At 41.5% G+C, this 15225-nt stretch overlaps 1 protein-coding gene across 1 annotated transcript in view; it reads right to left on the bottom strand.

Moving 5' to 3' along the window:
• Window positions 1-15225, bottom strand: part of Wdfy3 (WD repeat and FYVE domain containing 3) — a 220212-nt gene that overhangs the window by 117646 nt on the left and 87341 nt on the right. Inside the window, exons 7-12 of the mRNA XM_059274816.1 lie at window positions 14254-14446; window positions 12941-13127; window positions 10573-10739; window positions 5476-5943; window positions 4548-4649; window positions 1793-1986 (exon numbers count right to left, since the gene is read on the bottom strand). Coding sequence (XP_059130799.1) covers window positions 1793-1986; window positions 4548-4649; window positions 5476-5943; window positions 10573-10739; window positions 12941-13127; window positions 14254-14446 — 1311 coding nt within the window. The remainder of the gene's footprint in view (window positions 1-1792; window positions 1987-4547; window positions 4650-5475; window positions 5944-10572; window positions 10740-12940; window positions 13128-14253; window positions 14447-15225) is intronic.

The raw sequence follows: 15225 nt of genomic DNA on the forward strand, positions 1-15225 counted from the left end.
CGGAGACTCTGGGAGGGAGGCAGTTTTGAATGCAGAGAAATGGAAATTGAAGTTGAGAGCCCACATCCTGCCGGACTGCTTCCCAGCACTGAGGAGCACGCCCTGACATCACAGCCCGTGGCATGTTCCCACTGGTGCAGGGGCTTCAGCCACCAGTGCTGGCTTTTCGATCACCCAGCTGTTAGCGAGGAAAGGATGCAAACCGTGTTCTCTATACCTTTGGACAGCAAGTACGAGCTGTTCGCTTTGCTTGCTCGTGTTGACGTCCTCATTTATTACTTTCCTTCCCTACTTTGCTCTCTCTCCTACTCTCTGGCTAAATAAAGTGGTTTAGGCTCAGTTTGTTTCTTTATCTGCCTCAGCAATATAATCCCCATTTCTCCAAGGAACCTTGCTGGCTTACAATGGAAATGGTATTCAGAAATCATGGATCAATAAATTAATGAAAACATAAGTATTTTAATGTCTCTTCTAATTTATGCAAATGTTACTTAAATGCAAAAAGAGGTTTCTAGTAAAAAATCATGAAGTCTCCTCATTAAAACTGTTCCTCAGCTCTGTGGAGACAGCTACCTGTGACCTGGGCTCCTCTACCCACTGGGCTCACACTTCAGACTGTTGAATGAACCTGTGTTCCAGTTTACAGTATATAAAAGAGGGAGGGTCTCGGGGGCAGAGGCTTGTCCAGCATGCCCAAGGAACTGCAAGAAAATAAGTCAAATTAAGTAAAATGACACAGGGACACTAATAGCATCTACCTTTGTGAAGAAGCTTATGTAAGTGGATGCATATGAACATACAGAGCAGTATTTACACACAGCAAACAGTGCTAGTTGCTGTTATAATTACGATGTTTTTCTGGTACTTAGAAAAATGGTTTCATATGCCATTTTATATTCTTTGCTTATCTGCTATACCTTGCTTGGAGTCTCTGAACTTCCATGTAAACAATTTAAAAGGGAAATGTTTAATTTTAGTTAGTTCTAAGGTTTTCTTACACGGCAGCGTTAGTGAGAAAATCTATGTGCATAAATCCTGGTGAGGCATACTGTCTGGCAGAAAGAATGTATGCCGAGGCTCTGCACAGGGAAACAAGCCAAGCTGTACCATCTCCTCTGCAGATCAGAGCACTAGCTGCTTTGCAGGCTTGTTGAGACATGAAATGATCAATGTATACATAAAACTCCAAGGGGACTGTTGGATATTTACTAGACTATTACAGACAGGGAAGCACACAAATATGCATATATGGTATTACATGTTTCACATATGCATAGTGTTGGACGACTGGAACTGAAGAGATAGTATATGTATTTAGCTTTTACTAATTTCAGATGATTCTAATGAGCCAGGATAACTGTTCCAAATGTCAATCAGCAGAAGGACCACATACACTGAAAGGCACGGCTGAGTTTTCCCAAATCCTTAGTATACATAATTTGTTGAGGTTTTGTTATTTTGGATTTCTAAAATTTCTCTTTTAGGCCATAGGTTCAGTGGTTAGAAGCATGTATACTGCTCTTGCAAATGACCTGAGTTCAATTCCTGGCATCACCCCGGCCCCCTCCCCCCTAATTCCAGCTCCATGAGCTCTTATGCCTCTGGCCTTCACTGGCACCCACAGTCAAGGGCACACACTTACACATAGATATACATCTGAACACATAATTTTAAAAAGGAATACATAATAAATCTCTTTAAAGAATTTCCCTGATGAAACTAAGGACATTTAATTTCAGTAGGAACCTAGGTTTTAAGAGTAAGAAAGCAGACATATATTTATCGAATGTACCCTTAAGATGTCAGTCTTCAACTGCAGTTCTGTGGGTGGAGCTGAGTGCATCAGCCCCAGGAGTGTGCCCATGTCATCATCCCCATTTGGAGAGAGCACCAGCTGCTGTATGGTCATCAGGGCATGCTGCCGGCACTGCGGGTACTTCACTATATTGTGCGCGCATCTTGCCCCTCCAAACTCTCGGAATATTCCTAAAGGAAGGAGAAAAAGGACAGCGTGGAGGAACTTAGGACATTCAGGGCAAATCAGATGAATTAACATTCAACTGCTTCTGTAGGAACATAATTTAAACAAATGTGTGTAAAGCTGACATACCTATTTTACTTTTTATATTACAATATAAAAATTGTACTGTGGGATGTCAGAAACATATACATATCCTTTCCCTAGACTTCTTAATGTAAGATTACTGCCCTGATAGAGTCAACATGTCTGTTTCTAGAACATTTGAAAATTGTACAGGTAGGCACCAGGAGATCCTGCACTGAAAGGAATATCCCGACAGGTTTTCAGATGAATGATACTCCATAATAGAGATTTGCCCTGAAGGGGCTTTCAAAGCAGTGCAGGAGAAGAACAGCATAAAATACCATGGGAAAATTATAAGGAAATAAGGCGAACCACAACAACCAAAAAGGCAAAACCTATGACAGAAAACATCAGTTGTGGGAACAGCTCCCAAGCCTGCCCTCTGTATTATTTAATCCAACGTCACAGCTGGTCAGTGACAGCAGGGTTCATGTTTACCCGCAGCACCACAACCCAGTTCCCACTCACTGAAGATCCTGTTCTCAGATCAAATGCTGCCCCTAACCTTTAAAAATACCAGACCAAGTCATGGAATTCACCAATTTGTATTTCTTGCAAGTAATTCTTATAATCATTCTTTATAAAATCTTTTAGTTCCATTATAATTTTATCAGTCTTATTATTTACATATTCGATCACCCATAAAGCTTGGATTTTCTTCTCATTTTGTTTCAATGAAAACATGTCAGTGGAATAACACTGTATCTTACCTTGGTGACCACTGTCACCTCAATTTAAGTGGCTTTCCATTTGCAACTTTATAGGAATTATAAAACCTTGAAGTGATTGTTAAGTCATGTACTTAAGAGATGACACTGAGCCAGGCAGTGGTGGCGCACGCCTTTAATCCCAGCACCTGGGAGGCAGAGGCAGGCGGATCTTTGTGAGTTCGGGGCCAGCCTGGTCTACAGAGTGAGATCCAGGACAGGCTCCAAAGATACAGAGAAATCTTGTCTCGAAAAACCAAAAAAAAAAAAAAAAAAAAGAAAAGAAAGAGAAAAAAAAGAGATGGCTGATGTGGAGAGGTCCTGGACCTGAAGCCCCACGTTTGGAAGTTGGAGGCAAGGGGAATACAAGGTCAGCTAGAGCTACATAACAAGACTTTGTCTTTAAAACAACAACAAGCCAAACTTAGGGCATGAACTTGTGACATCCTTTGCACATGGAGGGTTACAAACCCCGAGCCTATCACAGTTCACAATGGCTAGCGGCTGAAGAATACCTTCTGTGGACACAGCAGAGCCTCAGATTACAAGGGGAGTAATATCTTACCTAACAAGGAAAAGACATCAAAAGAACACATGGAAATGCCTGTGTCTGGGGTGCCAAGTCAATGACTGGGGAAGTCTCTAGTCTGTAAGAGGAGAATGGCCTGGTCCCAGCCTGTGCAACTTCACTTGACACTACAGAAAGTTAATTTGACAAACTCTTGTTTTTCATTCTTTATTGTGTCTACATCTCAGTCAACTAAATCTAGTTAGTGGCAATAAGCGTATTATGCATTATACAATAGACAAATGATCCTACAGAGCCCAGGAAATGCCATCAAACTTATAGTTTCAGTTACCTACTAAATTTATTTATTCAGTCTTGCCTCAGCACTTACCAAATTGTATTTAAACAATTGCTTATATAATTATGTACTACAACTCTCTCAGTTCGGCTGTTCTCCTGGGGAAAGAATTATCTTTTCATCACTCTGAGTTAGTATGTTGGCTGGGACATAACACATTTAAATATGTCGAATGTAGAGTTTCTCTGTGCTCCCACTAACGGTCATGCATTTTATATAATATTCATTCATTCATTCATTCATCTGTTCACTCATCCATGGCTTCCCCATACACCCACAATCCAACCTAAGCTCTTGCACATTCCTAAGAAGGTTCTCCATGATATGAGCCTGCCCACAAACCTGAGCCCACTTCTGCTCACATAGTCCTCTCGAGTTGTACTGAACATATGGTCTTAGAATTTTGGGTTTTTTTTTAGGCAGGGTCTCATTATGTAACTGTGGCTGGCCTTTACTTTCTGTGTAGACCAGGCTGTCCTCAAACTCACAGAGATATGCCTGCCTCTATCTCCTGGGTGCTAGGATCAAAATCCTGCTCTACTACACCTATGAACCAGTTATGAAGAATTACTTCAGAAATAATTTAATAAGGCAATCACTTGAACAAGAGCACACAATAAAACTTTAAAAAAAAAAAAAAAGGAAAAGAAAAGAAAGAAGAGCCAAACAGAAAGGATACCATAAAAAGCAGAAAATATTTCAAGACAGTCACAGCAGCACAGATTTTGCCGGGGCAGTGTTTGAACCGGCCAAAGTGGTCTCATTTGGCGGGGCTTGACTGTACCATTACCGAAGCACCGTTTCTCCAGTGAATGCCGGGAGCTTTGGAGAGGAGCAGACCCCCTCCCGACACACGCTGTGCTCTGTTACCTGCGTTTGTGTTTGAGCCTTGAAGCAGCACTGTCAGGGCCTCCATCACCAACAAAGCCAAGTGTTCCTGGTCTTCAGCTGAACTATTATTTCTTGAGTCCCCTAGAAAATAGGTTCAAAGGTCCAAATCACAAAAATGGGTATTTTGAGCGAGTTTTACTTGAATACTTAATTCCTTTTATTATGTCTTTAACATTCACTTCCCCCACTAACACAAGTGCTAGTAATACACCCCTAAAATAACACGTGTCTGGCACCTGTCCAGAATACGCCCAAATAAATCAATGCTAACAGATTTTTATTTTAGCATGGGATGAGTCAGTCATATGACAAATACTAAAAACGAAAAGGCCAAACAAAGTAACTATGGCCTTCTCATGGAGATTCTAATCGGCGAGGCCAACAGGAGAATTATCACATACAAAAAGAAAGATGCTTATGATTCACCCATCTATTCAATATGTATTAAATCATAATTAAAACTTGCCAATTGCTAGATATAGCAGTACTTTATCATATTTATTAAAAATGCATACAATGATGTTTATGAAACATCATTAGACATATTTGTTCCATAGAATGCAAATATTTTGAGATACCCATTTAATTGTATTTAATTAATTTTAATTAATAAAAATTTCAATTTTATTTCTAGAAATTAAAAAAAATCTCTCAGAGAAAGTAATAAACACAAATCATGAAGACCATACATGTTTACTTTGAAATCTCTCCCACTACCGCAACATAATTCTAGGGTCCCCTTACCCAACTTCCTAACAAAAGGTGAAGAAAAAGCTAATTCTGGGAAACCCTCCCCAGAACACCACCATCACAGACAACAGCAAATTGTTCACATCAACCATCCAAAGAAAGACAGTGACATCTCCCTGACCCCTCTCCCAAAGGCGGCAACCAGGGAGGTGTTTACCATGCTCACTGAGCGCCTGAGCTGGATCCTTCAAGAGGGCAGCATACTTATGCAAAAGGTTCACCATCACCTCGAGAAGGCCCACCTCTCTGAAGACATCTTTAAATATGTAGTCGTGTCTTGTAAACTTAAGCAGGGTTTTCATGGCAGCGATGCTACAGTGGTAAGAAGAGCTAGATTTCAACAGGATACTAACACTAATGAGTTCTTTACAAGGGATGTAATTTAAGCTAAAAACAACAAACTCCAGCATTTCAAAGTATTTGTTTTGTACTTCCGGGAGTTTAGAGATCTTCTCTGCGAACTGTGACAGGGTGTGCTGTGACTCTAGGATGAAGTAATTGGCGTTGTCAGCCATGTAAATATTTGTGATGGCATCCAGGATGATTTGGGCAAGGAAGTTGGTTTTTGCTTTTAAAAATGCATTCTGAAGAACTGCAAAGGCCTGGACGTTTCTCACACTGTGACCTAAAATAGAAAAGGAAAACACAAGTGGGTGCTATGCGATGTTTTAATCATGGTAAAAGATTCTGTGTCAACACATCATGAAATTCACCATTATCAAGTATTTTCCAAGGCAATGCCCTGTTTTCATGAAAGGCCTTATTTTTCTTCATCAAGTTCAAATACTTAATTAAAAAGAAACAGAACCTACCAAACATTTAATGCATCCTTACAAACATTTTAGGAACAGCTCATTTTGAAAACTTACTGCTTGAGAGAGAAGGAAAGCCTGTGGCACACACTCAGCCTTCTGACGTGGAAAGAGTCCACTAGATATAAATGTGGGCTGAGTGTGGCTGAGGACCAGGCAGGTAGACACAGCTGTAAGTCCAACAGAGGAGAGTGAAAGGGGGGCAGCAGGGGACATGAGGGACGCTCTTCCACATTCTCCCCTAGCAACACAGGGGTTTTCATAAATTTTAATTTGTAAATTTGCTCTGTTTTCAAGCTGAAATTGGAATTTCTTTATGTAAAGATATTTGCTAAAACAACCTATGGCCAGTAGTGATATTTTAAACTTGATTTTCAAATGGAAAAGTCAAGCACCTTTTCACATAGCTCCTGTGATAGAAGTTAATGATGACAGTTATATAATTATACAGAAAGTTGTATTTGAAAGACATTAGAACAAGTGTTTTCCTAAAAAACTTATCCCTGCGTTCACAATTATTAGTAATAATTAGTAATATATAGTACTCGCAAGAGTGACAAAATTAACATCAATCTTTACATAACAAACAAGATTTTAGGAAAAGTGAAACACAAACTAGAAAAGTATACAATGGCCAGAAAGTCGCTTGGAAATACTAGTCAGCATGAACACTTCTGAACAACTTCTAAAGGTTCCCCAACCTTCAGTGCACATATTACTTCAGTTTTCATCTACAAAACACAAACTTATCCTGTGGATGAAAAATAACCAAATATGTTTGTGGTGGTATTGTGTTCACCAAAATATTGTGCACCCTAATAAACTTACCTGGGGTCAGAGACAGAACAGCCACAATATTAAACATAGAGGATAGGCAGTGGTAGCACACGCCTTTAATCCTAGCATTCCAGAGGCAGAAATCCAAGTGTTCAAGGATACAGCTAAGCATGGTGACTCATGCCTTTAATGCCGGAAAGCAGCCTTTAATCCCAGGGAGTGGTGGTAGAAAGCAGAAAGGTATATAAGGCGTGAGGACCAGAAACCAGAAGCATTTGGCTGGTTAAGCTTTTAGGCTTCTAGCAGCAGTTCAGCTGAGATTCATTCTGGATGAGGACTCAGAAGCTTCCAATCTGAGGAAACAGGATCAGCTGAGGAACTGGCGAGGTGAGGTTAGCTGTGGCTTGTTCTGTCTCTTTGATCTTCCAGTTCACCCCAATAACTGGCCTCAGGTTTGATTTTATTAATAAGACCTTCTAAGATTCCTGCTACACACATTCATATTCAATTTCTTACTACCAGTGTGGTTTTTCTCTTGAGAACATACTTTATTATCTATAGTCAGCCAAAACCCAAGCTTAGACAGACCAATGGCAATACAAATGTAAGGGCCTGACGGCATGTGAGAGAAAAGCATCACATTAGGTTAAAAACCAACTCTATCCAATCCTGTACATCTAAATGACAGGAAAATTATAGGACCAGCAAGTGACAGTGTAGGTCTCCTACTAAAAAGACAGCGATGAGCTGGAGTGAGCTGGGGTCTCTAAGCAGCTTCTGCTAGCATTTCTCTGATAGCTAAGGACGATGAACACCACTTCAAATATTTATTGGTCATTTATACTTCTTTCTTTGAGAACTATTTATTACTATCATAAGACAACAAATGGGACAGGTGTAGCAGCCCAGAACTTAGGAGGCAGAGGCAGGCAGAACTCTGTGAGTTCGAGGCTCTACATAAGCAAGCTCCAGAACGGCCAGGGATACACAGTGAAACCGTCTCAAATACACAAAAGGAAAGAAAAAAGAAAAAGACAATGAATAGCAACAAACGCTGGTGAGTTTGTGGGGAAAGAGGAATGCTGAACACTGTTGGTAAGAATAGAAACTGGTGTACACAACCATGGGAATCAAAAAACTAGACTACAACTATCATATGACCCAGCCACTACTCGTGAATTAACGTCCGAAGGAGTCTAAGTCTGCATTCCACAGAGATTCTTGCACACTCATGCTTACTGCTACATTATTTTCAATAGCCAAGGTATGGAAGAAACATAGATGTCCCTCAACAGATGGGCAAAGAAAGTGTGGTGCACACAGCAGAATGTCATTCATAAGAATGAAATGATGACATCGGTAGGAAAATGGACGGCCCTGGGGCTCACTGTGTTAAATGAACTAAGCCAGATTCAGAATGATGAATATGGCATGCTACTGTTCTCATGGGGAGCCTGCAGCTTTAAATTTATAGAGATATACATATGGAGGGGTGCGTATGTATTGCACATGTACATATACTCATTCATGAGAGGAAGAGGAGGGATGTGAGAGGGAAATGACATGTGACATGAAAGCAGGTGGCCTGTCTGGAGAAAGGGGGACCAGCAAGGGGACTGCAGTGAGTGGGACAGGGTGAGGGGGGCAACTAAGAATGAAGATCAATGGTACACAGTATGTGAGAACGTTTATATTCTAACGTAAGGAAAGTTGTTGTTATTTTAGATTTATTTATTATGTATACAGTGTTCTGCCTGCAGGCCAGAAGAGGGCGCCAGATCTCATTACAGATGGTTGAGAGCCACCATGTGGTTGCTGGGAATTGAACTCAGGAGCTCTGGAAGAACAGCCAGTGCTCTTAACCCCTGAGCCATCTCTCTAGCCCTGTTGTTGTTTTTTAAGAAGACATTAAAAAGAAGAATTTAGGGGCTGGCAAGATGGGTCATGGGTAATGTGCTTGATGCCAAACCTGATGACCTCAGTTTGATTCCTGGGTTCAGAAATCCCAGTTCTCACAATCTGTCTTCTGACTTCCACATGGTACACAAGCCACCCCAGCCTCCTCTGCTGCTGAGAACCGAGACTTCTATGATTTCTTGCTATACAACATAGAAACACACGCAACAACATCCTTTCTAGTGCGTGCGTGCGTGTGTGTGTGTGTGTGTGTGTGTGTGTGTGTGTGTACATGAGCATACACTTGACTGTGCGTGCCACAGTAGGAGTACGGAGGTCAGAGGACCACATTGAGAGTGGATTCTCTCTTTTCACCCTTGAATGGGTCCTAGGGATCAAACTCAGGTTGCTAGACTTGCATGTCAGGTATCCTTCACACAGTAAACCATTTTGCTGGCTTCTGCTGAGCTATTTTTGTGTCAACTCATAGAAATAGTTCACTGGAATACATAGGTTTTTAAATTGGATTTTTGAGAGACTACTATGTGCTCCATAATGTGGAACTTTGAATGTATGAGAACCTACATTGATTTCAGAGGTTCTTTTCGAAGCTTAACCTGTGCTCTGAGGCCACAGCACATCAGTGAGTTCCATTCTCCCATCCACTCACATTTGTGAAAAGAGCTTTGATTTCATAAGAATGAGTACATTTTACTGTGAAATTTAAACAACCTGGCATGTCGATATTTCTGATCAGTTAAATTTTACATGGGTATATCATGATCCTATTGAATATTTAGAAAGAGCCAAATATGAAAAGAAACTATTAGAAATCTCTAAGTTTAAGTTTTGGAGATTGGCTATTATGTATTAAAAAAAATAAACAACCAATATAGCTGACATTCTTATATAATTGTTCATTTATTTTGAGACAGGGTCTCATGAAATCTAAGCTGGCCTCAAATATGCTGTGCAGTTGAGACTGTCCCTGAGTTCTTCATCCCCCTGCCTCCATCTCCCAGTGCTGGGATTGTAGATATGGATACACTTGACTCATAATTAGATGTTCTTAATTATGGAGTAAGTTTTACTGAGTTAAAAAAAAGTACTACACGCTGGGCGGTGGTGGCGCACACCTTTAATCTCAGCACTTGGGAGGCAGAGCCAGGTGGATCTCTGTGAGTTCGAGGCCAGCCTGGGCTAGAGTGAGTTCCAGGAAAGGCGCAAAGCTACACAGGGAAACCCTGTCTCAAAAAACAAAACAAAAAAAAAGTACCATACAAGGATCAAAATGTTAGAAAAACATAGCCAATGAACACTTACTCTCTGACCTAAATGAGATAATGTAACTTCTTTGTCTTAGGTTTGTATGGCTTTAAAAGAAGTAAAAACACTCACACCTCGCTTTCCATGTGTACCTAGAAGCCCTGCCCTGCAGCAGGTGTGGAGAATGGCCTGTGCATGGAAGGCATGCACAGGAGCCAACCTTCAAAAGTCCATCCGGATGACAAAGTGGCTCAGATGAATGCATCTTCAAATGAACTCCTCTGGTTTAGTGCTACAACACTGTCACCAACTCTGTCTATCAGACTAAAGACAGGGGAACCTTCCTGCAGCTCAACCCTGGGCAGAGAACCTCCCCAGAGCTGCAGGTCATCCTTCTGGAAAAAGGGCAACCACTTTCACACCAGTAACCCCCACCAGGAGCCACCTCCCCTTAGGAGACAAATCCACCCCTCCTCCACTCAGAGCACTCAGTCAGAACTCACCTTTGCCTGCAGGCTGAGGTACTGCAAATCCAGGCAACAAAAAGGGGGCCCCTGTGGTGACACCAGCTGGCTTCAGCTCACTGACCCCATAGGTGGTCAGGGAAGTTACCAAATTCACCAGATCCTTCAAGGCGTCTCTGCATTCTGCCTCTTTAGCTTGTTCCAATCTAGAAAAGGTTAGATTTGGAATTTTTTTCTCTTTTGTTAATATTCTTATATTTATAATAGCATTACTTGTCAATTTCAGATTCAGGAAGTAAATGTATAAAGTACTTACAAATTATTTTACATTTTTCTCATATATATATTTTTTAAACATCTAAAAGATTTTATTATGCTACATTATGATGCATTTCAAAGTTTTTTTTTTTTTTTTTTTTAATTTACTGTTTTTAAAAGACAGCTTCCCTCTGCAGCCCTGGCTGGCCTGAAGCTCTGCATGTAACAACTATGGCTTGTTTTTTTTTCACACAGGGTCTGCTGTGTGTATAGTGCAGATCGGTCTTGAACTCACAGAGACTCTCCTGCCTCAGATCACTCTTCCTAATAAATTTTCTCTATAAACAATGTTTAAAAATGAAATTTCTGGGAAGAGCTCTAAGAGTTGTGTGTGTGTGTGATACATGGGTCTGTGACACTGTCAGGCGAAGCTCTCAGAGCCCAAAGCAAACTCTGGAGCTGACCTGACTCCCGAAGAGCCGCTGCCTGAGGTCATGAGTGCCCGTCCGAGGTCATAAGGATGCGACTTTCACTATGGCCTTACTGACAACACAAGATGCTTAAAAGAATCTCATTCTCATAAAGACAAAGACTTGCTGGGACTTTCCTTATTATAGAAATTACTAACTGTCATCGATATAAACTGGGGAAATGCCTAAGACTGGGAAAGATATGATAAGTGTCGTGACACAGATGACCAGCTTCATGCTCCACTGTGCTTCTCAAGTATTGTTTGAGATTTTCATAGATCTATGTGTGTGATCAAGTCCTTCCACACCACCAATCACGTTTCCATTCCAGCCTCCTGTGTTCTCTTTCTTAAGCCAGTGTCTACTTAGTAAAGCCTGTACATGCACGGTACAGGCCATCCACTGGCGCCTGCCTCTGCGGATTTTCAGTGTTTTCCATCTAAAGTCAGTCTCTGTTGCTCACTTTCACACCATGTTCACAACTGTACAGCCCCCTTTTCTTTCTCATCAACCGTTACACATGTCTTCCAGGTCAGTATAAGCTGTCCTCCAGAAACATGCTTCTGATGTCACTCAAGCCAGACATGGCTTTGGCAGCTAACATGCTAATGTACTTCCTCCATCTTTAGAATCCTATCCTCTCACACAGATAACAGATTGATTGTGCCCGAGTCTCAAGATGTGAAGGAATGCACCGATGACTATCCAGTGGTGACGGTCACATGTCCTCTCCTACAGATGGGGACATACGTGCAGAAACACTTTCTTGGGGTCACTTAACATTAGCCAATAGTAAGTAGAATAAAGTGCTTGATAAACTATCAGTGCAGACAATAAACTTACAAAACCGTGCTGTCTTGTGATCCAGCGAATATTTTGAAGACAATGAGCATCCAAGGGCAGCTAATGGGGAGGGGGCCACAGTTCCCGGAAAATACGTACCCAGCCACTTTCTGTGTGTGGCATTGGGGATGGCGAGGGAGCACAACACTTAGCAACGGCTAATCTGTCCTATATACACACTTGCATAGTCTCAATCTATGTAGTTGTTCTTACCATTAACTTAATAAAAATAACCAGAAGCTATGTAAGTAACTATAATTTAAAAATAAAAAGCCATGAATTTGGGAGGAGTAAGGAGGATATGGAAAGAATGGAGGGAAGAGAGGGAGAGGGAAATGATGCAAATGCAGTATTCATGAATGAAATCTCAAGAATAAAACTAAAAAAATTTAAACTTTTAACTTCTCTCTCTCTCTTTCTCTCTCTCTCTCTCTCTCTCTCTCTCTCTCTCTCTCTCTCTCTCTCTTTCACACACACACACACACACACACACACACACACACACACACACCAGCAGGAAAAGCAAAACCATAATTGAGCAGGAAGAGTTTATACATGTGAGCCATGCAAACTGGCTCTCCAGCATCTTCTGTGGTTACAGGAAAGGGACAGCTCCACCTTCCTGTCTAAGCCCCGATTCGATGTCCTGCTCTGCCTTTGACTGGCTCACTCATAATTCCCCGTCTGTCCTCAGATGGAAACCAGGAGTAAAAGGGTAGTGAAGCCAGGAAGACACCCACGAATGCATTAAGTAAGCAAACATTTCCCTGATTGCTTCTGACGATCCCACTGTTTCCATTGACATTTAAAATGTATTCTTAAGTTGTAAGGTTTACCTGAGCAAGAGGTCGCAAAGAAAATTATATCCTTGCCATATCCGAAAATCATCCAGGAGAGTTTGAGAAACGTCACTGGAGTCTTTGAGGAAACAAGAAAGCCCCGCAAACATTTCAACGATTTCCAGGGGAGACAGGTCGTCGGACTGCTGCATGTTCTGAACACACGTAGACAAACATTCTTTTTCTGTGAGAAAGAATAATTAAGTATGAATTGTTTCTGTCCATTGCTTAAGAAAAAGGTGTTTAATGAAGCATCACATTTTAATTGTATGTGTATCACGGTGCACAGTAATGGTGGTTTCTCTAAGGGGAAACGAGGCTTCAGATTCATGGGAAGGTACCCTAAGCAGTAACAAAGGGAGACACAGGGGCATGCTGAGAACGAGTTGATGTTTACCATAGTTCTCACACTTTGATGTCAGTATTAAACAAAATCTAAATCACTACCCACTGCCAAATGGTTTTTGATCATTTATACTGATACGTAATTGTAACAAGATTAAAAAATTAACAAGGAAGAGAAATCATCAAGTATTCAAAGTGCAAATATAGACCAACTGAATACTTCCATAACTAAAGAGACAAAATGTTAAAAACTATGTTTACCGTACAAACTGCCAGTTTAAAACACAGTCACACCCCATCAGCAACTCTGAGGACCCAACATGCTACAACAGAAGCTAAGATTAACACAGGAGCAATAGGAAGACATCAGTGGCTAATGCAGGATGGGGTGTTAGGCCACACACACACACACACACACACACACACACACACACACACACACACACACACACGCACACACGCACGCACGCACACGCATGCACGCACTCACGCACATGAAAAAATATTTTCACGAATTAATTGAAGAACTGCAGGACACTTTAGCATATATGTGTATCCACACAAAATCAGTGAACCCCTTGAGAGGCTGCAGCAATTACCACTCACCCCAGCACCTCAAAGGAAAGACGATACCGTTTATATACTAGGCAGAGAATTCTCTTTAACACTGACTTAAAAAATCCACCTGTTCTGTATAAGAAAGACTACCAGGGCATTTATGAACTATCTTCAGAAACACTGGCAACTATAGCACTTGAAAATACTTGCTTTTTTCATTAGAAAAACAATGAGATGACATAACCCACACTGAATGAAGAATAAACATTCACACAACAGAAATTCACTTTATAGCTGGGACGGGCCTTGAATTCCATCTCCCGGTCAAAACGCACGCATTAATTTGATGGCCGGTCTTTGGACAGCTTGGAGATGGCAGGCGAGGGGGAAGACAACAGGTTCCTCACCGTGAATATACTTCACCACGTTGACACTCAGCCCGTGGCGGGAGATGGTCATGAGGACCTCCCCCGCGCTCTTCCTCCAGGGCAGGTTATAGGGGGGGCACCAAGAGGTTATTGCACTGAACAGGAGCTGCAGGTCATCCTTCTGGGCCAGCTCCTCCGCCGGAGAAACGAAACTGCAGAGCTTTACTAAGATCTGGACGTGAAAGGAAACGAGAGTGTGTGATACTCAGATGGTGGCGGGAAGCAGGACTAGCCAACAAGACCACCTTCGCTCAAGCTTCCAAGTAGGTACCGGGGAGTCAGTAAATCATGAGACCACTGCTCTTAGGAATGTTAAAAAGACATCTAGGGGTTAGGTATGTGTTAAAGACAGCTTACTTAAAAACCTATTCACTGTCCTTTCTTCCTTCTATCTGTGAAGAATTCAGTTTGAAACAGGATAAAGCAGCCTTGCTGTACTGCCTTTCAGTGTTAGTACTTTAATTCTCCAGTTTTCACTTCCTTTGTGGGGGGATGGGGTGTTGAGACAAGGGTTCTCTATGTAGCCCTGGCTGGCCTGGAACTCACGGAGATCCTCCTGCCTCTGCCTCCCCAGTGCTGGAATTAAAGGTGTACGCCACCACAACTGGCCATTTTAACTTTTGAATTGAGTTCTTCGGCTCTTTATTTGCACTGGTGAAATATCGTTTTCTTCTTTAAAAAGCATAGCTTAACTGACAAATGCGACAGTTAAAAGTAAAGTGAGTTCTAAATTGTTTCCATTTTATATACAGGTAGGAGGAAATGTCTGAATAGTATAAATCATCATAATTTGAAAATATCTCTTAATTACATCTAATTGACAGACACTTCCTCAAGTCTGGCTTTCCACAGAGACTCTAGACTGTGTCAGCTCCAGAATGAAGAGCTAGCTGTGACCTGCAGGCCCACTCTAGCTCGGTGCTTTGCTGCTCTGGGGCCTGCCCCACAAGG

This window comes from Peromyscus eremicus, chromosome 10, assembly GCF_949786415.1.
Source record: "Peromyscus eremicus chromosome 10, PerEre_H2_v1, whole genome shotgun sequence".
NCBI classification, from domain to species: domain Eukaryota; kingdom Metazoa; phylum Chordata; class Mammalia; order Rodentia; family Cricetidae; genus Peromyscus; species Peromyscus eremicus.